Consider the following 26,476-nt stretch of genomic DNA (forward strand, 5'->3'; position numbering starts at 1 on the left):
CGCTCGGTACGCGCGGGGCGGCGGGGCCGCCATGGCGGAAGACGAGAGCGACCAGGAGTCGGAGCGGCTCAGCGAGGAGCTGGAAGCGCTGGCGGCGCCAGGGCTTCCGGCCGGGCTGCCCGCTCTTCTCCGCAGCCAGTACTACTGCCGCCGCTTCTGCCAGGTGGGCGCCGCGGCGCGGGGGGCAGCGCCGGGGGCAGCGGCGGCGGGAGCCGGGCCGGGCCCGCCGGGCCGCGAGGAGCGGGGTGCGGGGCGCGGCCCGGGCCGCGGCGCTGCCGGGGGAGCGGGGGCCGGGCCGGGCGCGCAGGGAGGCTCCCGGAGGGGAGAGAAGGGAGGGGAAGGCGGCTCCCGGTGCGAGGCCGGAGCGGGCAGGGAGAGCCGGGGGCGGCTGCGGGAACACGCGTGGTGCGGCCGGTGCTGCGGACAGAACAATTCCGGGTGGCTTCGCCTGGGTGGCGGAGGGAGGCAGAGAGAGAAGAAGGGCCTCGGGAACAGTTCCCGTTTCGCTGACCGAATTGGACCAGGGTGTTTTATAATTTTTTTTTTTTTTCCTTTGAAAAGCAGTGTTTTCTTGATGTGGGTCCGGAATTGTTGTGCTCCTCGCAAGCCCTTTAGGTGTGTCTTGCAAAGTAACAAGCACCAACAGGTTGCTTTTCCTGGTTGCTTCCATCAGCAGGTGTGGATGGAACGTTAGTTACCTTTGGTGTATCCCAGCCACGCCACTTGCTGCTTCCCGAAACACAGCCCAGAGGTCATTTTATATAGAATTGCTTCATTTTATCAACTTTTTGACTTACCTCACCACTACGATTGTCTTCTGCCGTCCAAAGAAATGTGCTGCCATGTTGTCACTTTGTTCCTGTTTTAATATTCAGTCAAACACTCTGTTTGAAATATTATTTACTGTTGTACGTGCTTATAGTAATCTCGGGGGGTGTTGTGTTCACTAAGCCCATAGGTTGCTTCTTGAGGCTGTTGATCCATTTATATTTTCTTCTGTTTCATGATTTCTCAAGACTTAGATACTTGAAAAAAATTGTGGAGCCAGTAAAAGGAGAAAAGAATGTTTTTGAAAGTATGGCATTTTCTACTACTGTCAGGAATGACAATCATGTTTGGTTACATTGACTGGTTGGCAAGACGTTTACTTCTGCTCAACACTGAGGGCTTTGTCTTAAATTTTTTTCTCTGTGCTTACTGTATGTTGAATTTATTGTGTTAAGGAGGGAGTGCAGGCAGGGTGATAGCTTCATATACTGATGCCAATGCCAGGGAAGGTAGGAATTAGTAGGAAACAGAAGATGGTAAGAGCAGGGGAAGAATTTTCCTGTGAAAACAGTTGTGATACAACTATTTTATGTGGTATGTATTTAGTATTGACTTCTCCTGCAGTTTCTTTTGTGCAGAAAGGTTGCCAAGTCCTCTCCCCTACTTTGAGTTGATGAACTCTCCACATAAGCAGCCAATGTTCTGAGTGTGTAAAGGGCTCTGCTCCTTTTCTCTTCAACTTTCTTTTTAACAATGTGCAACATAAATAATCCTGATGAGAGTAAGTTAATATATTAACTATTTGTCTCCAGGGATTTTTTTTTTTTGCTTGTTTTGTGTAAATTTGGCCTGGTGTGAACAGCAGTCATGTGCTCACTCAATGTAATCAGTGTTTTGTTTAAGCATGTTTTTTAGTAATGGGTTTTTCTACTGTTTTAACTACACAAACACAAGATCTTTAGGGGGGTGTACTGGTGTGAAAAGCCTGTTGCTGTGTGACATTTATGGATTGACAACAGATGAAGTTGTATGTGCTCCACATGAGCTCATTTTCCCTCATGGGATTGACAGTGTGTAATTATACACATAATACATATTTGTACTTTTCTATCCAGATCTTCTGAAGGATGTATTTGGCTGCTGTGCAGACTGAGCCTTTCTGCCTCACTCCACTTTGCTCTGATAACATAGTTTTGCTTGTCTTAATACTCATTTGGACTTTCCAAAAGTCCTACTTGCCTCCTGCTCTCCTGTCTTTTTGTCGGAAGTGCAGTAGGAGTTGTAGAAATAGTTGCATAGCGATGGTGCCTGGAGTTTGGACTGCCCAAAAGAAACATTGTTATTTTCAGAATAACAGCTTATCAAAACACATGGCCGTGCTTCAGACATGGTGCTGAAGCTTGCTGTCTCCTGAAAATAACACTTTTTGGATTGCTTGTAGTTAAGCTGGTGAAGTCTGTGAGCATCACTCAGTAAGAACTACAGGAGAAATGAAGCAAGGTGTAAATAAAGCCTTTTTCAGTCTGTAGATCAGTTTTCTGTAGACAGAAAAATCTTACTGATCTTTAAGAGAGTGGCTGGGACCTTGAAAAGCATTGGTGTGCACATCTTTAATCCTTGAATTATGTTAGAAAGGTAAAAAAACTGCTGTAAACAGCCAGATCCAGTTCTCTTGAGGCCTGGAATATTGTAGCTCAACTTCACTTTTGGATCGATTAAGTACCAGTTAAAAAAGATGAGATTTCAGGATTATGAGGGCATTTTCCATAAATTTATGGGTAGTCACAATTCAGTGATACAAGATGAAGTTGGAATGTGCCATCTTGAAGCCCGTGTGTAGTTTTGAGATCTGTGTCTTGTAGGTGTTCAGGGTCATAGAGAGTTGTTACAGCCTGAATCTTTCAAGGCAAAATGGAATGAAATGTTTTCTTGGAATGTTGTTTGAGATTGATGACATGGGCGAAGCAAAAATCAAGATGTCTGTGCCTGGAAGGGAAAAAAGACAGTTGGAAGATGAGTCAAGTGCCCAGCTTATACATCTCACCAGCTGTTTCTGTGTTACTTACTACAATTTGCTGATGTGGCTTTTCTTCTTATTTGTGAAGTTCCAAACCCACTTGGATGTTGGGAAAAGCAAATCTACTGTTCCCAGCTTTGGCAGGCAAAAGAACAGTGCATCTGTAACTACTTTGTAAGTTAAAGAAATTTGAAAGGTGGTACCTTGAAGAAACTCCCTCAGCCTAAACATTTGGAAGAGTTTCAGCTTGTGTTTGTGTGCAGAATTTGAATTTTTTCTGTGAGGTTTCTCAGGAACCAGAGCCATTGAGAGGTCCCTGTGACACTGAAATACAAATGGAGGTGGGCAGCCGAAATAGAGGAGGAGATGGTGACTTTTTTGGTCTGAGAATGAAAGGGAATATTTTTTAATTAGAAGGATGAATTTCCAAGTTTACTTGATTTAAAAACAAGCTGGAAAATGGATATAGCTTCCTTCATTGCACTGGAAGTGGGTACAATTTTACTAACTAGAAAAAGAAATTCGTTTCTCTTTCAAGGTATGTTCTCATAACATTAAATGCTATCAAAACATTACAAGTTGCTTCCAGCATTTCTGTAATTGTCCACAGGGCTGCATAACTGTACTTGATGTTATTTTATGTTGTTGGTACTGACTGGGATAAACACAAGGTGAGTTCATCTCAAGTAACAAGGTGATGCTGTGAGGGGTAAGCACTCCTTGATCTGTTCTTCCTGTAGCATCAGCTTACAGCCTTCCAGGATGATCCCACTCCTGAAAGGAAGATTACCTCCTTTGCTTACATTAATTGGTGGAAAACCAATTCTTGGGTTTATAAAAAAGTTAAGTAGTAAAATATAGTAACACACTAGAGAAGACAGCGTTTCCTGGATTTATTTGAGCAGGCAGAAAAAAGGGGTGTATGACTCAACTGTTTTTTGTCTTGCTTTGTGGTGCTGGAAGTAAAAAAAATACACAGCTTCAGATGTTTGTTCTTCTGATTTTGGGCTTAATATATTTTCACACTTATTGGGCTTAAATTCGAAAGTATTTGCTTTTGGCTCTTACTTTGGACTTCAAATCAATAGCGGTTTGTTGGTTTTATATTAAGAAAAACCCAAAAAACAGCCAAAGCTACTGCAAACAAACCCATTCCAAACCTTTAGGTTATGCCATGCTTTTATTTTGTTAAATTTTGGACCTCTGGGATTCAGATTTGATCTACATACACCATTTTAAGGCTCAGCTGTAAAAATGTTGCTCACATGAATACTAGTAGTGAATAGTGATTTCTTCAGCATCCTTGAAGCTTATTTCTCTGGGAAGGCGGAATCTGTAATTTGTCACCACCCATTTTCTCATGTAATAATTTGTGATGTTGATATTTTGGGGTTTCTGTACCTTCCTGAATAAATATGCTTTATCCTTGTTCATGGCTCAAATTTTAAGAGCACTGTTGTAAGTTATATTGGACTTTTTCATGTTTTTGAATGGTGATATTGCTTGTTACATGAAAGCTTGCAAAGGGCCAATCATACATTGCAGTAACTAAATTTCAAAGAGTACCATAACTACTTGAAACCCTTTAAATTTAAAAATGAACCTGTTATGGTGTTTTTTACATGTGGGACTGGTGGAAACCAGTGTGTTCAATTTACTTAGTAGTAGTTTAGTATTGTGCTGCTGGAAATTCAAGTGAATTCATGTTTAAATGGAAATCTTTACAAAACAGATGTGGCAAACCCACGTTTTGTTTACTTCCAAGTTGGATGCCAAGGGTGAGCTTCCATTTGTGGTGAGGATATGCCTGTGTGTGGAGAAGGGTGTCCTTGGCGTGGATTAGGTGGTGTCACTCCTTCCTCTGACACTTGATGGGAAAACTGATAAGGGTCTATCATGCACAACTGGGCTGTGGTGAATGAAGTGCACTTGGCTTCTCAGTCAGCTTATGACAATTCACAATAGCAGTTGATTTGCAGCCCCTTTATCTGAAGATTGACTCCTCCAGGCTTCCAATCCTCAGTGCTCTTTCATTAACATCATAAAAATCTTTTCTTATGCATGGTGGTTCTCATCAGCTTTTGTGCTTGCTGTGCCTAGCTTTACCCAGGGAAATAATTTCTCTGTTTTACAGGTGGAACTAAGGAGTTACTATTTTCCAAAAAAACCCATTTGTACAATGTATTGTAGACTTTTCTTGATCTTTGTTGCATCTTTTTACTTCTCTGAAACTTTCCTGTTTGGCACTTTCAAAATTCTTGGTATTGCTACTTCTCCAGGTTTTAATGGCTTTTCATTAAGTATACGTTTTGTATGAAAATAAGCTCATGATTTTTCCTTGGAAAAATGTATCAGGATTATAACTTGTAAAGGAGTTGCAGGTTTTTATACCTAAAGGAAGGATCTCCATTGAGTGATGCTTGTCTGTTTGATAGCCTTGCTACCCAGGCTTGTTCAAGTTAGAGAGGGCACACTTAGTGCAGTAGGTAATGCAAAAATCCAAAAGTTATGTCCTTTTGTTTAGATGAGAAGAAGAAATATTGGTACTTCTTCACTGAAACATGTAGTAAATTGTGTTTTACTGGTTGCCAGTGATGTGGATGTAAGCGTGTGGTTGTTCAGAAGATTGGCAGTTCTTGCTTTCATGTGTAATAAAAACAATTCCTTTCTTTAGCTGACTTTCATTTGGGGCGTGAGGTGCTAATCAAAAGATGAGGAGGAATATTTCTAATTTTCAATATATGTGTTTATCTCTCAGTCATAAGTCATATATAGGAACATTTTCTACAGTGCTCCAATCAGCCCAAACTGCTTTTCTAGAATTAGTGTATAGTTTTCACTGTTGTGCAAGTGACAGATTGTAAATATACATGACTTTTTGGGCTGCTAAATGTAATGGGCATATGGAAGCCAGTCTTGGGAATTGTTCTTGCCTCAAGCAGGCTGAGGAGATGGATGAGATTTTGGTGATTAAGAGTAGGGGGAAGCATTTAGCTTTAAGGGTAGAAACTTGTCTCATAGGATGTGTCATGCTGTTGCTGGGTGATGTGTTTTCTTTTGCCAGAAGTGTGATTATGTTTGGTTGCTCCTTATGTAATATTTACACGTGAATTGCAGTAAAGCCGTTGCTTACATTTTTTAATATAAAGCCATTTTCAACTTTTACATGTTAAATAATATTTCATATTACCCATAAATCATAAGGCTTTTCCTACTCTCTATTTGGTTAATAAAATCCTTATTTGTATGTACATGTTTGCTTGTTTGTATTTGGAAACAGAACAAAATGCTCTTCATCCACTGAACAGGTCCAAAAGACAGTAAAAAAGCTGTGATTATTTTTTATGGTGTTTCCAGGTAGAGTAAATTTGCCATTACTCAAATTCTCTTCTAGAGCTGAACTTTGGTATCTGAGCTGCTCTGGTATTTCTGCTGATCAGGCAACTGTGGTGGGTGTTACTTTAATTATGGATTTTAATTTTCAGGCAACTTTGGTTTTTCTAAGCTTGTCCCTTTTTGGTTTGTCCTCTTCTGTGACAACCCCTACATATGTTTGTTATGATGAATAACAACCACTATATTTGCCAACAGGCTTTCCTTGCCTGAGAACTGTAAGCAGAAAAACTCACAGAACTGTTGTCGTTTTAATCCTACGGTGACTTCCTTTACTGTTAAATCTCACAAGAAGCTATGGGAGTAACTTTGTTTGAAATCCTAGTAATGATAAACTTCTAAAATTGGTGGAATTTGTAGTTTCTATTTTTGTTGTGTGGAGGAACAGGAAAAGCTGTAGCAACTTCAGGCCTAGCACCGCATAAAACATTTGGGTTTTGTGTCCTGTGCATTTGCAAGTCTAATTGTTTGCAATACTGTTTCTCTTAACTCTTTGGAATATAGCCAAATAACTTTATATGTGTATATTTAATCAGTTAAAACATAATATTCCAGGAAAAGCTATTGTTTCACTGGTCCAGGTTTTTAATTACTACCTTGTTATTTTTGGGGTTAACTGCCTTAGCTGTGTGCTCAGAAATTTTTTATAAGTCTGGTCTGGATTTTGTTTTAATAGGACACATCTGAGTCTTGTATTTTCCTCTGAGTTATTAGAACACATTATAGAAGGGGAAGTAGTGTATTGGTGTGGGAGAAAGGTGGAGCTGAATGGGGGGGTTGGTGTCAGGGAGGTGTTTCAGCCTCCCTTTCAGTGCCTTTATCTGCTCCGAATGATAAAGGGGAAACAAAAAGGCCCAGTCCCTTCATGGTTATTAGCAATGGCAGGTACAGACTGACTGGGGGGTGGTGCTTTAAGGATATTCAAGATTGCACCCTAACAGAGGCTTTGAAAGCAGGTGTTGCAGAAAGTCACATTAAAAAGGTTGCTTCCCTTCTGGTTTTCTCTCCTGTGTATTGGACAAGGAGCAGGCCACCTAAAAGGTTATGTTCTTGTTTGGCTGAGTTCATTATACTGAAATTAGTGTGCCTGTTCAAAATGTGCTGATAAACTTCTACTTGTCCTCTGCTTTGCAGTCCTGTTTCAAAGCATGGCATCTTGAGTATTTTGTACAAAAAAAGAGCTAACTTTCTGTTACAGAAAAAGTTATTCCATGAGATTATTTAAAAACAGACACTGAAGGATACATGGAATTGTAAAACAAACATACATTATTCCCTGCCCCTCCGTCTGTATAGAATGTGTGTGAAGCGTGGTTTGGAATTTATTTTATACTTTATCTTTTTGCCCACACATTCCCCAAGCCCCCATCTTTTCCTGGTTGTTGCAAATCTTCTGAGAATTGATCAGTTGGACTTCTCTTTTCCTGATGAATTCATGGTTTCAGGTACATTCAGGAAAAAGTTTGCTATTCCTATTCTTCCTGAGCAGTTTGGGTTGGGGGGGACTGTTGCTGTGAATTTTTTTTGGTACATTTGAGTTGCAGACCAGCTGGCCAAGGTGGTGTTGCTGTTGTGTTCCTTTCTCTGCTGGCTCTGATATTTGTGTGACAGGGGAGCTGGTGCCGACTGGAACTGATGGCTTTTTTGGGGGAGAGGATGTTCCCTGTCCTTAAATTCCTATTGAGCTTATACTGGGTTCAGGTGAGTGCTGACGGTGCAGTGAGGGTGTACAGTAGGACCCAAAGTTTTGTTTTTATTGCTTGAAATCAGTTTTGAACGTCTCTATACTGTGCCCATCAGGTGCAAGCATTGTGTGACATCGTGGTGGGAAGTGATGCTTTATCTCTACCTTTGCTTCACTTTTTGGAGGCTCACACCTCTAAAGGATGTTTGTTCTTTCTGTCTACTTTGTTTCTTCTCAGGCTTTTGTGGTTTTCTATAAAAGGGACTTGGCTAAAACTATTTTGGGGAACTCTTGATAGGTCTGTGAGGCAAAATGTTTAGTCTTCTTAAGCAGAAAAGTATTTATCTACAAGTCTGCTAATTCTTCTTCAGTTGACCTAGATATTTGCTGCATTAAGCTAGCAGTTTTTCAAACAAATTAATAAAGTAAGTTTGATGGAAAAGTTATAATGGACATACAAATACGAGTCCAGCTCAGCTGCTGTTGCCTTAGATTTATCCTATGGTTAAAAAAAGCCAAATTTACTCATTTGATCAGATAAGGAAGAGTGGCTGGAATGTTTGTGACTTTCTCTGCTGACACAAAGGCTGGAAGAGTGCAGGCTACTCTTTCACCTCTTGGAAAGTTTTTAGGCTAGAACTTCTGGATGTTGTTACAGACTCTCTAATTTGCATCCCTTTCCAAAACGAAAACTTGTGTTTTTAAATGCAGAGTGCAGTGTCTACTGTGGTACAGCATAAGGAGAAAGTATTTCCTGTCTTACCCTCTGAAAAGAACAGTTGAAGGTCCCTTGTGATATTCCTTTTATGATGTAGGTCATAAACCAGAAAACAGTCACATTTTTTAGGTTACAAATTCTGGTCCTGAGGGAGAGGGAGGGGAGATAAAGCAGGTACAGTGCTAACTACTTCCTCTTTCTGGCTGAAGAGAATGTCTTGGATAATAATCTGTATTTCCATGTTTTTGTCTAGGTTGTTGAAGACTATGCTGGGAGGTGGCAGGTCCCTTTGCCTCAGCTCCAGGTGCTGCAGACGGCGCTGTGCTGTTTCACGTCTGCCTGTGTGTCATTCCCAGCTGAATGTGAGCACGTACAATATGTACTGAGTAGCCTTGCTTTGTGAGTACTTCTTCATTTTTATTGTTCCTTCCTTTACAATATCACAGCAAAAGGGTTTCAGATCCTCACAGCTTCCAAAAGAGGTTTTGCAGGTGGTGTAGCTATACAGAACCAGGAATTGCTAAGTAGAATTTAGTCTTTCTTGCATCCTTGTCAAATATTCAGGTTGGCTATGACAGTGTTTTGTCATAAGGGATGTCTGGCAAAATGAATAATCTAGGAAATGAGTGATCACCATAAACTTATTTTGGAGTATTTGAAGACCAACCTGTGCCAGTAGATCATTTAAAATGATTTATCTCACATTTTTACTTCTGTACCTCTAGTGATGTCATAAGCTAAGTACTTCTTAAGAGAAATTTCTTAAGAAAGAAGTCAATTACTTTAAAATTGCATGGATTTTTATGTTTGAGTCATCAAAATGCTTACGGGAATTATTTGTTATGCAGTTAACTGACCCAGAGTCACATTCAGCTTCAAGAATTGCAGAATGTTGTGACCTAAATCTTGCTCTTATTTTGATTTTTTTAATGCATTGGTTATTTTCCCACATGAAGACTGGACATAAGGAAAAATAAAAGCTGTCTTTAAATGTTGGTCAAACTTCACTGTAGACATTTCCTGGTTTGTTTATGTGAAACTGTTTGACAGAGAATTATTTATGGCCTCATAAGACCACACTTTCCAAAACCAAAATTCTCAGGTATTGGAGAATATTGGAGCAGCTGCATCAAAACATGGTGACATCTGTTGCTGTGAGTTTTTTCACTAGTTTTAAGGAAAAAACCTCAAAATTCAAACCATGCTCGTATGTACTTTTAAATAGCAAAGCTTGGGCGATTAAAAGGTGGAAATTGAGGTATTTTTTTGGATGGATGCATTCTGATAATTAAGTAAATTGGTCACTGAGTTCCTGTCACCCTTGTCTGTTTTGGTTTTTGGAACTGGGTTTACTCCATGAGATTTGCTTCCATTCTAGGAGGTCAGATTATTTATTCTTCTGCCTGGCTGGCACAGTTTTGCATGTGATGTGATATAAAGGGATCCCAGGACTTAGTAGCTGCAGTTACCTGGGCAACCTTGCTCAAATCTCTTTTGAAAATTCAGTGTATATTAAATCTTAGTTCTTGGAGAGCAAAACTCTGCCTGACTGTATTGTCATCCTCGAGTAAGACTTCCTTGGTAACCAGACAATAAACTGTTAACAGGAACAACTGGTTTATTTCCTATGCTTAATAACATTGCTATTCATATCAAATCAAGCAGCATTTGCATTAATATCAGGAAGTCTTAATAATGGTGCCATGCTGGTGTTTTTAGGCAATCTTCTGATGCCAAAGCAGTGATGTGGTCAATCTACATGGATATAAATGTGGATGTGCAATGCTGCAGACAGTTTTGAGATAAACAGAGTTGGAACTGACTCTAGTAATTTTAACTGGAGACTGGTGATGAGGAAACAAAAATATTTTGATGGCTTCCTTTATTAGACCATGAGCAAGTGCATTGATGAAGCAGAAGATCATAGTTTACTCTTGTTCACTGTTGATTTCCAGATTTTTTTTGCAAGATCCTCCTTTTTTTAAATCAGTCAAAGCAAATTTAAATGCATGCATCACTTGCTCTAACTAGTTTTGTCTTACTATTTAAGTTCCAGTTTGGCTGCTTGCCACATCATGACATGACTCATGGCTGACCTTTCCTGAGAGTCAAGTATGCTGCAAAATTTTGTTTAATGTGAAAAGAGATAATGTTTTTTCAGAACCAAGTACTTATTTGGGTTGGGATTGTTTTTTCATTGCGTATTTGAGTTGAGATTCAAAGACCTAGCCTTGAGAGAAATTTTGTCACTGAACATAATGAATTTGTATCTTTATTTCTCTAGGCCTGTTTTTGGCATAGTTAATCACTGGTTAAAAAAAAAATTGATTCAGTGTAATCTATTGGAAATCTTGATTTTATGGTACTTGTCAATTATTCCTGTAGAACATTTAATTATGCCTATGTGAGTATTAAGACCTTTTTAATGCACAGTGTTTCTGAAAATGTTACTGAGGTGAAAAAACTGCCTTTAATGTGCACAGTATTTCTTGAAGTCTTGCCTGTCCCTCTGAGAGTTGCTCAGTTCTTGTCTGCTGCTCATGTCTTTCTCAATCAGCAATTGCAGCTCATTAGTCCAATTCCTACTTGGTACTTTTTCCAAGTAGAAATGGAATTTCTCAGAATCTTCAGGCAGAACAGTAACAGTTGCACTGCGGATCCCACGAACTCCGACTGCCAAGTTTTTGATTGAATTGACTCAACTGCATTATCTGGAGGGAGGCTTTTGCAAATGAAAGCCTGAATTGAAAGCTGCTTTTTACCAACCTCTCTGATTCTGCCACCAGGATTTAAAAGAAATGAAATGCTAGACCAGGATTTTAAGATGATAAAAACCATGGAGGCCACAAGCCAGGTTGAATCTAAGCAGGTGTTGAAAGTATCAGTCCTTTCTTCTGCCATTTCTGCAGAAATGCATTTCTGCATTTCGGGGTAACACCTGTGAATTCATCTTGCTGGACATAGACCTGATCTGCTTAAAAACTTGGTGATGGTAAAATTCAAGTTGTATGAATTTGAATGCCACACGGAAGGTGAATGTAGTTTTGTTTGCATGTTTGCACCAAAGCTGTCCCTTTCCAAATAATCTTCAAAAGCATTTTTTTGAAAAGATAAAATAATTAACACCTTTAAACCACCATCTTCATAGAGGGACTTCAGTTACAGCAAGACAGGCTGAAATAAAATAAAGTGTGTTTGTAGAAAGTGCTTGAAAACACGAATTGGCGGGCACCAAAAACCTTTGAGTGACTTCACATGGACACAAGTCTAGAATACACAAAATTCCTAATTTTGATTTGAGTGCTGTGAAAAGTAAGAGACTTACAGTAGTTTCATGTTTTTGAATAAATGTTTTTAGTTTGACTTGTCACTACTTCTGTTTTTTAGGAGTTTTTTTGAATTGCTGCTGTTCTTTGGAAAGGATGAGTTCTATGAAGATCCTTTGAAAGATATTTTAGGTTCAATCCAGGTAGTGTTGCCTACTTTCATATAAACTTTTAATATTATTTCAGTAGATGTAAAGACAGTTTTTGTGAATATATGACCTGGAGGAATCATGCCATTATAGTGAAAGAAACTCGGCTTGTTTATGTCTATTTAGGGCTTAATGACATTCAGTTCATGACATGGCATCTCATGTTTCCCCTCTGGTTTTAAACAGTAAATTTGAAATTGAAGCTTCATCTCAATGAAGTCTTCAAGTCAGCACAAACATGGATAGTTTAAATTTTTCTATTCTTGGGTAGATTGGGACAGAGTTTTATGTATCTATGTACAACCGCATAAGATGAATGACCCTGGATTAAAAACTTGTTTTGCCAGGTAAGTGTGGGGTTTGGTTTGTTTGGGTTTTTTTAATACCCAAATTGATTTTTAGGGTTGTGCCACCATGAGAGGAAACTTTGCAGGGAAAGAAGGGATGAAAAGGATGAAAACCAGGGTTGTGTCTCTATTAATACTGCTCATGGAACTACCATATGAGAAATGGTTCTTCCCTTGTTATTTTTATGGTGATACCTATTACTGCTTCTACAAATTGATGTGCCAGCACTGTTTCTGCATCAGTTGTGTAATCGAACTGGCAGTGAAAAGCAGGTAATTGAATGTGGATGGAAGCCATTCTTCTGCTGCATTTTTTGTTTCAATATTGGATAACTTCCTCGCTACTAAAATTTTCTGTTGATTAATGGTGTTGTTGACACTTTTACAACAAATAAGGTACAGGGATTAGAGGGAACTTGATGTGTGAAAATCATGGCTGGCTAAATCATTCCATGATATTACAGGCAAACGTAATTCCTGTTATGTAGAAATCTGGAGAAAAATGGTTGCTTGAGGGCTGGTGACTCATGGCTTAATTCAGTTTTTCCCTCAGAAATCACAAATCCAGCTCAACATGTCTAAATCTGTGCAGGCTGCTATGAGGTGAAGACTTGTCTCAGTGTGTGCCAGTAATGTTCTCAATCCAAGGAAAGGTGTTTTTGCTTTGTTATGCACATGGAAGGCTCTTTCTCAGTGCTGTAGAAGTCATGAATTTGGCCTTCAACAGTTCTGTATTGCTGTTTTTAGATAATATCAGTTGTTGCTTTAGGACTTTCTGTATGGTCAATGAAAGACTTAGTAGCTCAAATTACTGACTGAGGAAATACTCAGCCATGCATGGGTTTCTTGGTTTGTATTTTTGGGAGAGCCTAACTATTTTTAGACAACATCATCTTCTTTCTAATTGTTTCTCTTTTTACACGTAGGAATGTCAGAACCTTCTAAATAAATACAGAAATCTGAACCTGGAACTAGTGACTCGAATCATTCGAGATGGTGGACCATGGGAGGATCCAGTATTACAAGCAATTCTTAAAGCAAAGCCTGTGTCACAGGAATTAGGTACTTCCTTTATCACAGTAGTTTTCTAGAGTACTGAAAAATGTGTTCAAATACGTTTTTTTTTAATATATAGGGTGAGGTGTTGTAGCTGGCATTGCACAGAGTTTTAACTATTTTTCTGTAGTAAAATGTGCTGGTCCCTTTTTTGTTTGACAGAAAGCTGAATTTCTTTGCTGATTTAAGTCTGCTTTTATAATGTAGAGATCAGATTGGTCAGACACAGGCAGCTCCTAAATAGTTAATAAAATTCATAGGGTGGGTTTACCCGATCTGTACACTTAGAGCATGGAGACCAACTTGGCTTCAGTTAGACTCCTGAAATAACATGACTGGAGAGGATCTGATGTGTATTTGTCTCCTGGCACTCTGACTCATTTAATTTTTCTCTTCAGTTGTTAATACTTGGTCTTGTGGCTTTCCTTGGTTCTGTTTCCAATGATGCCCATGGCTACATGTGACAGCTGCTTTCTGTTTATGGATATGTAATTCCTGGAGCTGGGAAAGGTGCAGTGCATGGGAACAAAATCACTGGAATGTTAATGAAAGTTCCTAAGAGGAAAAATACTCAAGCTGCAGTAAAGTCTTTACTAGCATCTTAAGCAACTTATTGACCAGCAGTGTTCACAGGGGAGCTCTTAAAAGTTGTTTTTGTTTGATAGTGATGGTAAATGCCAGTTCTTCTCTAGTTATTATGGTGAAGTGCATGATACAAACTCATCATTGTGTTTGTGACAATGTGCTCATTCTGGAGAGAGAGGAAGAGCACTGAAGTCAGAAGAGCTCAGTGAGCTGCCTCCTTAACCAGAACAAGGGTTTTGATAGCGAATTAACAGCATTATGTCTTTGTTGTTCTGTCTCTTTTGTGAAGCAACTGCTTGAGCAACAGATTTACCCATGATTTTTATTAGCTATCTCAAAGTTCTGGTCAAATACCTACAGAAACAAAATGAAAACCAAGATGAATCTTGTTTTGTTCTGCATTGCATGATTTTGGTGATAATGATGTGGAATTAGGTCTCTATCTCCATCTCTCCAGCAAAGAATTGGTTTAGTCCTTTGCTATAGTGATTCTCTTGATCACCATGAAGCCTCTCTATGATGGGTAACAGTTTGAGGCTGTTTGTTTTTAACCTGGCAGAGCAGGAATGAGGCCTGTTGTCATGAGATGAGCACTTTGTTCCCTTTTGTTTCAGGCTGCATCTCCTTCCCCTCTGCTGAGAGGTTTTTTCTCCTTTTATCTTCTGATATCCTCACACACACCCTTGACACATCTCATCTGTGCTGACAAACGTTTCATTTTAGATAATTATATTTTGGAAGCTCACTCTTTCTTCCTCTCACTTCCTCTAAAATTTGCTTCTTGTGGAGTCTTACACAAAGCAAACATCCTGTGCTGCTTTATAGGCTAGCAGTGTTTGGTGTATATTTTGAAACTTGGCTATGTAGTTCCCTCAGGGGTTATTTTAAATAGGAAAAACTGCCTATTATTGCTGAATCACCAACCATTCCTTGCAAAAATCAGTTTGTGTGAGCTACATAATCCTGTCTTGGGTTCATTAACTCCATGGAGAAGCTTAGGCCAAGACAAACCTCTCTGTGCCTACCTTTACATGAGTTGTAGTAAACTTTGAGATGTCACAGTCTGTTTGGAGGTGGCTGGAAACAAAGGCAGTCATTGAAAGAAAAATAGTAGGGTTGAAACATAGGAGCAATGAACTTGTGATAGACTAGGGAGAATAAGGTGAGCATCTAGAAGAGAACAGTATGGAGGTGCAGTCAGATGGAGCAGGTGATGAGTTGCTGAGGTGGGAGTTGATGTCTGTTGCTCTAAAGCAAAGCATCACTGCCTGGATAAGATTAAATGTTGTTCGTTAGTGTATCACAGACTCGGCCAAATGCTGCTGTAGCTGGCAGTTGTCTTTGGCTTGGGGGCTAGAAGAGCTCTGTGTGCTGCCCTGGGAAAACAGGACATTCCAGGGCAGGAAGGGAGCACTGCCCTGCTAGCAGCATCACTGGAACTCTGTTTGAAAACAGCGTGTGGAGGCTATAGGAGCCCACATCCTTGGGAGCTCCTGCTGGCAGTGGTGTAGGGTGTGGGAGATCTCCTTCCCTGGGAGAGGAGGCTGGCAGAGGACAGAGTCTCATTTATGGAGCAGAAGAGACCTAAGAGTTCCCTGCACCAAATGGGAATGGTAGAACAGGGTGAGCTGTGCTGTGGAGTGCAGTTCTCCCTCCTTTAAGGGAAAAGGATGTTACAGCCACTTGTTAGATGGGCAGCATTTCCTTACTGTTAGCACTTATCCAAAGCTGAGTATTGCCAGCCTAATTTTTCAGTAATCTGTTGGGTAATGTTTGCATACAAAACAGAGGATGTGGTTTGTTATCCTGAGGATGGTAATTCAAAAAAGGAGAGGCCTTTTCTTGCGTTAAGGACTTTTCTGTATAATCACTTTTTCTTGCAGTTCATTGCCACCACTAGATACTGGCTTTCCTTTTAGTCCTCTTGTTTTCTAAGAGTTTGTTCTCAAAAGTGCTGATGGATAGTGGGAATGAGATGTTTTTTTTCTTACCGTGCCATCTGTTAACAAATCAAACTGAAACCTGATAACCTTGAATAACAATTCCTAAGTGTTCATTAGCATGGGACACTACTAGCTTGCATAAAAATAAAGATGCTAGAGAAATCCTGGGTTTGAGTATAAGGAATGATTTAAAAAAAAAACAGCCAATGAAGTTTTAGCTGAAAGCTTGTTGTACAAGTAATCTCTTCATTTTGGGGGAAAAATTCTTTGTTGAGAGTGTGGTTTTCAGTAACCATTTCTTAAGTTTCACTTTAAGTTGCTTGCAATTAATACTGATTCCTTCTAAGGTATAAACTTTCAGCTTTCACTGCCTTTAAATTGACAATCTCATTCTTTCTTTCTTTAAAACATGAAACACTAGAGTACTGCAGTTGTAGCCTTGAGTGATATTTTAACTTTTAATCCGAAGAGATACTACAATCTGTATGAACTTTTATAATAGAGGTACAAAGCACGTGTTCTAGGTATTTCTGAATTTCCAGTTACTTCAATGTTGAGTATTTTCAGGATCTCTCTTGAGCTGATTTCATTCAAATATTAGTGTTAAGATTGTCTTTCAGAGCCAAAACCCAGATTTCCAGAAATGAGGAGCTAGAATTTAAATGTATTTAGATAAATAGGAGTTGTGCCCAGTAGCACTTTCAGAGGAAGAAAAGGTGTGTTTTCCAATTTGGCAAGGAAAATCAAGGCATTCAAAGCTTCTTGAGGCAACAGCATGTGAATTGTAGTTAACATTTTTCACCATTTTGAGGTCTTACATTTTAATGGATAATGAGTATCTTGAGGGTTTTTTTGAATATTTATAATTATGGCTTTGGAAGTGATGTCAGTCCTGTGCTTCTGGCAGTCACACAGATTCCGCTGCTGAGAAAGGAGGGAATTTTCTTTCTCTAAAATGTTCACATCTGCTTCTATATAATATATATTTTACTAATCCTTTGCAGCACCTTGTGTTAACTTGTTAAAAACAAAATACTGAATTAGATTACTGGTTTAAGAAAAATAACAATTTCTGTTTGCAAGCAGAAGGACAGATTTCTTATGGTATTTAATTTAATATTTGATAGGTATTTTAGCAGAGCCTTTATTTTTTCTTAATATTATTTGTTATTAAAAACAACATTACATTTAGATATATTTGTTGTTTGGACTTCATATTCTAATTGCCTTTAAATCTTTCTTTTCTGTGCAGTTAACAAATATTTAAGCTCTGAAAATCCACTGTTCTTTGAACTCCGTGCCAGATACCTTATTGCCTGTGAACGCATCCCTGAGGCAATGGCTCTTATCAAATCTTGCATAAATCATCCAGATATCAGTAAAGATCTGTATTTCCATCAAGCTCTTTTCACCTGTCTTTATATGTCACCATTAGAAGATCAGCTATTCCAGGAGGTATTGTTTGTCAGTATACATTTCTTTTTTAAAATGAAGTGGTGCTTTATACTTGCTTTGTACGAGTTGTCAAGAGGAGCATGTGGAACTCTGATTTTGTGGAACCAAATGTCATAAAATCAGGCAGCCACCCTGATGTTGCTTAACTTAGTGCTGACTTAAGCTTTGAAAAGTTAAATGTGCAGTGCCTACAAATCTTGTTGACCTAAATGTTATTTTTTGGTCAAGTGTTCTTGTAGATATAGTCCCTAAATATTTTGTAACTTCAGTGTATTGATTATTTTACTATTGACTATTATTTTAGTAAAAGCACTTGAGCCTAATGGATGTTAATCGTACATTATATAGCTTTGTTGAAGTTTTTTAATGATGCCCCAGTATGTAAAATGACACTTGAGCTGAATGTGGCCCTATTTTACCACTGATTGCACTTACTAGATTACAGTGTTTTTCTTAACCTTGTTTTAAGAACAAGCTACCATCATGCAAAAAAGTGATTTTGTGTAGTATTTTAATTTCTCAGACAATTGCTCTGATGGTCATTTCTCTAAGAAATATGAAAGAGCTCAAAATACCTCCAAAATCTTTATTTGTAGATGTACACAAAAGCCATTCCAAAGACATCCTGTGTTAATATCAATTCCTGAAGTTTTTAGTAGACCAAGGTCTGATAGGTTTTGATTTCATGTTAGCCAATTGATCTAAATCGATTTTATTTTAATTGTATAGCACTTGTTGAGGACTGATTGCAAGAGTGGAATTGAGATCATCTGCAACACTGAAAAAGAAGGGAAGACTACCTTAGCCTTACAGCTTTGTGAATCCTTCCTAGTCCCACAGCTCCAAAATGGGGACATGTATTGTATATGGTAAATACTTTATTTCTGGGGAAGCAGCTGAGCAGAAAATACATGCTTATTGCCAAAATGAAACTCACCTAACTTTAAAATACCAGATAAAAACGATTTTGAAATGTTCCTGGTGCTTCTGTTGTGCCTGTTTGCCTTTTTACACACAGCCATGTACAGGGGTAGCCTACATAGTGCAAAACACTTCTTTAATGTTTCAAAGTAACAGAAAAGTGAGCCCTTTACACTCCTCAGGCTAGAAATACCTAGAAATGTAGCATTTATTATTAGCAAAATGCAGTCTGTAGACTTTACCCATGTAGATATTTTGCTCTGTAACTGTAGTGTGTCACCAAAGTGCCTCAAAAGAGAATGTATGGTTCTGAAAATGTGCTACTAATTATGGAAACTTTGATGTCATAAACAGAGCCACCACCTAGATGGGGTTCTCTAGAAAACACTGAAGATGTCTTCACACACATTCAGTCATCTTGATACTTGGATGAGAGTTGTCAACAAATTTTGTCATTCTGGGGACTGAAAGATAGCAAGGAATATAATACTTCTGTTGAGCTTGTATTCTGTACCTCAAGGAACATCTGCATTCCTTGATAAAATATGCTTTATTTGTTTGGTTATGTAGTTAAAGCAAAACATTTTAGCAAGGATTTGATAGAGATCAAATTATTAATCTGCCTAACTAATTTTAATATGGAGTTCAGAAGCTACCTTGGATTTCTGTGTTCCCAGATTCCAGGAAATCAAAAAGCTTTGTTGTCTTGAGACACTAATGAAAGTTAGATATGATAATGTTTGGTTTGTTATTAACTTTTTTCCTTAACTATTGGACTGTTGGATGAGTAATTGTTCAATTGAAAGCATTGGGATTATGATTATGGCATCCATTTGTAGTACAATGTATTGGCATTAGCTATTGGCATTTTTCATCCAGTCTGTCCAGGAAAAGATGGACTGGACTGTCCCCATAGGACAGGTGAAGTTCAACCAAAAAGGTAGAGTTTGTGTGAGCCCACTGGGAATTGAATCCATCTTTGCTGATTCCTGCCTAAATGCTGCATCTCCCTGCTTCTTACTAGGAAATTACAGGTGTAGCCTCTATGGATTAGTGCTTTCTGTTTGGGGGATTCAGTCTTTAAAGAAATGCATTTTGAATATTGTAATTAAACCTCCTTTTGCTGTAGTAACATGTTAACCTTGCTCTTAATCAGCTGATCATTGAGTTTTGCATCATCCATTTTGAAATTACTGTTCAAAGCAAGATATCTATCTCTTTTTGTTCTGGCAAAGCAGATGTCAAAGATGAAACTCCAGAAGAGGCTCAAGGACTGTTTGATACCTGGTTTTTAGGAAATAATCTTGGCATCTGTCAGTATTTTAATCTATTCAGAATATAGAACTTGAGGATCTTTGGAACAGAGTTCAGAGCACTTACGTCTGTGCATCTCAGACAGATGTTTCATTCTTTACAGATGCTGAGCCTTAACAATTGTGTTCCCAACAAGAGCTCTGTGTAATACTTAATAGATCATGTAAACTGCAGCAAAGCTTGTGAAGGCATGGCTGTGCTGTAATCCAATTTTTTGAAGAAGTAGGAGCTGGGTTAAATTAACCCACAGAGTGTTCTTCTCCCCAGGGAAGATTTTAATGTCTCCAGCACAGTATAAATCATCTCACCTTGTCTGGAACTGAGGGCCTTGCAGATCTTACAGAGATCTAGCAGCTAACCCTACTAGCAAAGATAAGACAACGAAATAGATTAGAAAGCTGTAAATAGCAGATATTTGCTACAGCCTATATGAAATCTTCACGCTAAAACCATTAGCTGTCATCTTGGAGGATCATGAACTTCAAGCAGCTTTGTCACAAAACTCTTAATTTTCACTGATGTTAAGAATAAATTCTAGATTCTGATGAACAGAATTATTTTTCTGAAATGAAATCAAGCAAGCTGTGGTTGGTCATACTAAAAAAAATTTTGCACAAAGTATTGGTAAGAAATCAATTCAGAACACTTAGATACAAAGTGTTGTCTCTTCAGGAAGACACACAATATTTTGATGCAGCAGGCATAAATGGCCTTCCCTTTCTGCCAGATGATTTTTTTAGTAGTATTTTGGCTGTTTTCAGATGATTCCTATGCAGTAAATTCAGTAAGTCAAGGAATTTTCACCACAGGTTTGGTCAGTCTTTTGGCAAGTGTGTTCCCTAGACCTACTTATTAAGAGTAGCAAAGGGATTAGATCCAGCTAAGTTAGGGAGGGTTTAGCCATCATCTTATATTGCTGGTGGAGGCACACAGTGGTTTTGGTATTTTGGAGGTAGTTAAGAGTCTGGAATGCATGGTTGCCTCTGGTCAAGAGGTGCTGAGTTCTGTGATCTCCCAGTAACAATCTAAATTGTCCCAAAAAAGTCAGAGATGGACTTGAAGAAGCTGCCATATCAACACAGAAAAATAAAACTAAAAGACTAAAATACTGTTTCATGTCAGGGTCTAGGCAAATGATGGGTAACACCTTGTTCTTCACCCATGGAGCTCTTCCTTCTGCTTCCAGTTTTCTGCATTCCTTTTTCAGCTCTTTCCTTGTGCCAGCCTAGCACTTGTCTGAACACATAGCAAGCCCCTTTAATCACTAATCTCTCAGAAGAATAATTTAATTTTTCTCACGTTCTCTGGGATTAGTATTGAAGTGGCTTGTTCTGAAATGGTGTGAGGCAAAGCAGAGAATAAGATGGCTTATTGAATTGTAACACATAACAGCAAAAATACTCAGTTCTTACTTCTGTACTTCATGTTGAGACTTCTACTGAGTTGTTGTGAATGGTTTAGTGCATGAAGACACTAATTTCAAACTTGTAGATGAAGTTTGCAAATATGTGGAGTTCAGATTTCCAGCCTGGTAAAGGCAGAGGTGAACAGTTTATATCTTTGGAAAACCAGTAAGACTAATTTTTCGTGTGTAGAGCTGCCTATAGGTCTCCCTTTTCACAGTTTCCTCCGTAAGTTTGATCTTCCTTTCAACTTTAGTTCTCTTGGGTTCTGTATGAAAGAAAACAATCAAGGTCTCAATGTCAAGCAGAGTTGTAGAGCTGAATTCAATTGTAGAGCTGTCCTGAATTCAAAAGTGGTGTTGGTTTTGTCATGGGCAGTTCTGTCGCTTCCCTTCATTCAGGCTCTGAGCTCACTAAGAGAAGCTTAATCTCAAAAGGTTTGTCTGACTCTGGAAAATCAGCCAAATATTTTTGTCAGTAACCAGGTTTGTTTTCTGAGGGAGGAGGCTGCTGGAATAAAAAAGTGTCTTCCTTCAGAAAATGAAAGTCAGTGGGTTCTGCTTTCATTGTAATGTTATGGTGGGATTTCTCCTGATTCCTAGCCAGAGCTACCCCTGTGTGAAATCTTTGTGCTGGCAAATCTTCTTTTGACTAAAAGTTAATCCAGTTGCTTTCCTGAGTCTCTGAATTAAAGTGCACAGCACTTCTATGCTTTAAAACTTCAATTAGCTCTATTTTATAGGCTAAGCACATCACTTGTGCAGAGTTCAGCCCTAATCTGATCTTACATTTCCTTGTCTCAGGCAGAAATGTATTTGACTGCAGATCATGGAGATGTAGGATAGCTGTAGAGCCTGAAACTGTGGTATAACTGCTGTGGGCAGAAAATTGTGCTAACTGGAGAACATCACTATTTCCTGCCACATCAGAAGTTTCCTATGCTGCTTCCATTTTCCATGTTCAAAAGCTTCTTTTCCTGAAGGACTCTTCATCGTTGCACTGGAAGTGATTTAATCCCAAGAGCACACAGATGTTTATTGCCTGTGGTGTTGAGGGCTAGGTGCTGTTCCATCTGATTTTATTGTGCACTTCTCTGAAACTAAGCTGAATACATGAATGTTTCGTTGCATATTTCATTGGCTGAGTGATAGGAGATACCCTGAATACTTTAACCAAGTAATTAAGTTGCATTTTCCATTGTGCACGTTGTGTGCAGTTGTGGTGTTAATTAGGTCAGTATTACACCCTCAAATATGATTTTAGTCACAGAACATGCAAATAATTGTCTTTAGGAATGCATCATGCTTAGTGGTAGAGTTCTAAAACTCAACCTAATTGGAATGTTTTCTTCTCTACCTAATAGGGACCTGATCTTCATTTGGAGTAAACTGCAGCTCAAATCTAACCCATCAAAACAAGTATTTGTGGACCAGTGCTACCAGCTTCTAAGAATTGCTACAAATGTCAGAGTAATTTTCCCTTTCATGAAAGTCATTAAGGATGAAGTAAGTTCTGTTTGTTTTTACCTCATCCACCATTCTTTTGGTAACCAGTTAAAGTAAAGAGAAGTGATGTTTGTGTTGTGTAATCACCACTTTTTGTGGAAAGTTAAAAAAGAGGGAGTAGGGAAGGACACAGTATTATCTTGAAATTTTTGTCAGGTTCTAGAATGGGCTTCAATATTATGATTGCTTTTGTGGTTTTAAGTTTGTTTTTTGGGTTTTTTTTGGAATGGTGGGTTGTTCTGTTTCTGCAGCAAGTTTGAGGAATAAGTCCATGGAATAAATGTGAATGATTTATTGCTTGGGGTTTCTTTTTCAGCCTGATCTCTTAAGGAAATAGACCTCGTGTAATTGTATGCAGCCTTCATCCTTGTTAAATTCTCTGAATCCTTTTACCAGTTCTAATCAAATCTGAAAAAAGTGTTTAATATAACATAAAGGAAAAGGCAGAATACTACAGGAGAAGACATGATTTTGCTTCAGAAGATTGTGCTGTATTTCTTGCTTCAGGTCTTAGGCTTGTTCTGTCCCATCTGCAAAAGATGTCACGTGCAATGCTTTGCACACAGGCCTGTGAGTTGTTTCCCAACAAATGTTATTTATCATTGACCTGACTTAACAGAGCTCCTCCATATTTTATGCCCTTAAGGAATTCTAAATTATTTTGTCAGATCTAAATGCAATAATTTGCTGCTGTTCAAGGGTATGTGTTCTAAAATGCTTGTGGTGTTATTAATAATTCTATTTGCATCTGAGTAGTCTTATTTTTTTAATAACCCCCTACTTCTTGAATATTGTCTGTATTTGTTAAAACACATTTAAATATAGGAGGTATTAATTATTTCTAAATTTCCTATACCTCTTTTGACTGTAATCTGCTGCCTGTTGGGCAGTGTATTTCTGATCATCCCTCTGAGTTCCATGTTCATGACAGGGCCTGCAGCTTGAAGTGTGGAATAGGAATTCTGCTCATTGGAAGGATGGGTCATCACTTTTGGCAAATGAGGCCTGTTAGAATTCTTGGCCATGGGTTGTTACGGTTCCCCTGGTGGTTGTTCAAAACTGTGAGCAATATTACCATGGTTTTTATGTAATTCAAGCTAAAAAAGTTAGAACAGGGCTAAAATAGAGAAGAATCATTCAATTATGGTGTGAAACAGCCAAGGCAATGAAGAAGCAGGCAGAAGATACTGACAGATCAGATATGATCTCTTGCAGTCTTGGTTTATATCCCCAAATAATTACCTTTAACTATAGAACTGCATGGAGCGGAGCTGAAGCTTTGTTGACAGTAGCTGTACAGCTTTCGGCGCAAACCATTTTTGTATCTGTATTTATAGCCTTGTTTGAGCAATATTTAAAGATGTTCATGCCCTTGGGTGAAGTTTAGTTAGGAGGATGCTTTCTGAACTCCTGCTTTGCAATAGATGAATATAAATACTGGGATGTTTGGGAGTTGTTTATATACTCTGTCATTTCCTTCCTGCAGGTTGGCGAGGATGGCCTTCAGATCTGTGTTGAGATATGTGGATGTGCCCTACAGCTGGACCTCCGTGAAGATCCCAACATGAAAAGTCTTATTTATAAAGCAATCGCTCATTTTCTGCCAAATGACTTGGAGATCCTCAGAATTTGTGCTCTCTCCATCTTTTTCCTGGAGCGCACCTTGGAATCGTACTACACTGTTGAACATTTGTATAAATGTGCAGATGAAGAATACAATGAGTGCACTAGTTCTGTTCAAAACCGTGTGCGGTTTGAGCTGCTTCCCATCTTGAAGAAAGGATTGTTTTTCGATCCTGAGTTCTGGAATTTCTTGATGATCAAGCAGAATTGTTTAGCGTTGTTGGGCGATAAAGCCTTGGATGGCTTGAGTGAAAGTACACTGGAAAACTCTCCTGCAAACACCGAGAAAACAGCAGAGTGCAGGGCTCTGGGTGAGGAACGTGGCTGTCTAACAGATGTCAGCAATGGGGAGCTCGACCCTGGAAACTGCTCCGGAGCCCGGTCCAAAGGGAGTGCCAAAAAGAACCACCAGGCTCTTGAGGCATCCAAAACGTTGGATCAGACTGAACCAAGGCACCGCTGTGTGATCTGCAACAAGGAGTTCCTTGGGGATCACATAGTGAAACACGCACAAGCTCACCAAAAAAAGGGCAGCTTCTCCTGTGTGCTTTGCACCAGGAAGTTCAGGCAGAAAGGACTCATGCTGAAGCACTTAAGGAATCATGTCAGGAAGATAGAAAGGCAACATCTTGCTGCAGCTCTTGAGGCTGGTCAGGAGGCTCCTGCGCTTCATGAAGTGCAATGTTCTAGTGTTTCTGTGTCTCTTGAAAATGGGAATTCTGAGGGTTCCAAAGATACTGAACCAGAGGCTGCAGTAGCCCCAAGTTCTGACCAGGTCCAAGAGGAGGCTGAGAATGCAGAACAGGTTTTTGATGCAGTGGAAAACCATCTAAGTGACCAGGATGATGCTACTGAAAACAGTAGTGACAGCTGTTTTAATAATGTTCCTGATGCTTTAAGTACAGAGAGTTTGCCTGAGGACGATGAGAGCTCCAGTAAAGAGTCACCCATTCTGCATAAAGTGAATGGAGTGTTTTGCCCTCAAAAAGACATTGATGCCTTGGACGAGGAAGGAACATTTAAGTGCCCTGCGAATGGTTGTGCTAGAGTGTTTAAAAAAATAAGATTCCTCAACAAACATGCCAGAAAAACTCATCCAACTGATCTGAAGGTGCAGCAGCATATAATGAAATGGAATAAAGGAAAATGCCGCTTCTGCCAGAGGAAATTCGCTGATTCCCAACATTTTATAGACCACCTGAAGAGACATGTGTATCCAAATGTTTACTTTTGTTTACACTTTAATTGTAATCAGAGATTTAAGCTGTCGACTGAGCTTGCAGAACATACAAAAAGTCACAGTGTGTTTAAAGCTCAGTGCAATTTCTCAGACTGCTGTGAGCTATTTGAGGAGCTCCCTTTGCTGTATGAACACGAGGCTCAGCATTATTTAAATAAAACCCCAGAATGTTCAGAAGATGCAAGTGAAAAAGATTCTTCAGATGATCCTTCAGAACTTTGTAGTTACCAAGATGAAGATGAATCCGTTAATGAAAAAGAAACTGTAGATTTACCAATTCCAACCTGGAAGTCAAGGAAGGATTCTGCAGAACCAAAGACATATATTCAAAGCGTGGAGAAGAAAGCAAATAATGTAATTCACAATGGAAATGAAAGTTCATCTGAGAGTAGTGCTCCAGTTTTAAGTTTGATAGACCAAAAGACACCTGTGTTGCAGCCAAATCCTGAAAACTGTAATGTTGTTAGTGACCAACTGGTCAATGGGCACAGTGACCTAGATCAGACATCATCCAAGGCATCCCAGATACCTTTGGACAGAGTAGCAGATGAAACAAGGACAGAAAATGGGTCAGTGTTACCAGTTTTACAGAATTGTCACGATGCACCACAAAATAATGCTCCTGCTGCCTCACAAGTACCTTCTAAACCAAATCAGACAACAGAGACTACTTCATATGGTGTCATCTTAACAAAACCCTACGTCAGACCATTGCCTCCAAGTTACCTTGATGAACGTTACATTAGCATGCCAAAACGGAGAAAAATTTTGGCTGATGAAGTAGATGCTTGTTCTGAACAAGATAAAATTTGTAGCAAATCAACAGAAAGATTTAGATGTGGCAACTGCTTGACCATCTACTGTAATTCAGAAGCACTTGAGGCTCACCTTGCACAAAAGAAGTGTCAGACGCTCTTTGGATTCGATTCAGATGATGAAAGTAAGTCCTGCAGTCCTTCTGTGTTGGTCTCTTTGGCAGTAAATACCAATTGGGAAATGGTCTTTGAAAACAGGAATAGATAAGACAGA

General features: G+C 39.1%; 1 protein-coding gene across 1 annotated transcript in view; it reads left to right on the forward strand.

Moving 5' to 3' along the window:
• The first annotated feature begins 15 nt into the window (after positions 1 to 15).
• ZNF654 (zinc finger protein 654) overlaps positions 16 to 26,476 on the forward strand; it is a 30,564-nt gene continuing 4,103 nt past the window's right edge. The window contains exons 1-8 of the mRNA XM_048294161.1: positions 16 to 163; positions 8,834 to 8,979; positions 11,968 to 12,049; positions 13,329 to 13,464; positions 17,239 to 17,441; positions 18,171 to 18,310; positions 22,443 to 22,584; positions 24,071 to 26,387. Coding sequence (XP_048150118.1) covers positions 32 to 163; positions 8,834 to 8,979; positions 11,968 to 12,049; positions 13,329 to 13,464; positions 17,239 to 17,441; positions 18,171 to 18,310; positions 22,443 to 22,584; positions 24,071 to 26,387 — 3,298 coding nt within the window. The 5' untranslated portion in view covers positions 16 to 31. The remainder of the gene's footprint in view (positions 164 to 8,833; positions 8,980 to 11,967; positions 12,050 to 13,328; positions 13,465 to 17,238; positions 17,442 to 18,170; positions 18,311 to 22,442; positions 22,585 to 24,070; positions 26,388 to 26,476) is intronic.

The sequence above is a fragment of the Corvus hawaiiensis genome, chromosome 2 (assembly GCF_020740725.1).
Source record: "Corvus hawaiiensis isolate bCorHaw1 chromosome 2, bCorHaw1.pri.cur, whole genome shotgun sequence".
Taxonomy (NCBI): Eukaryota; Metazoa; Chordata; class Aves; order Passeriformes; family Corvidae; genus Corvus; species Corvus hawaiiensis.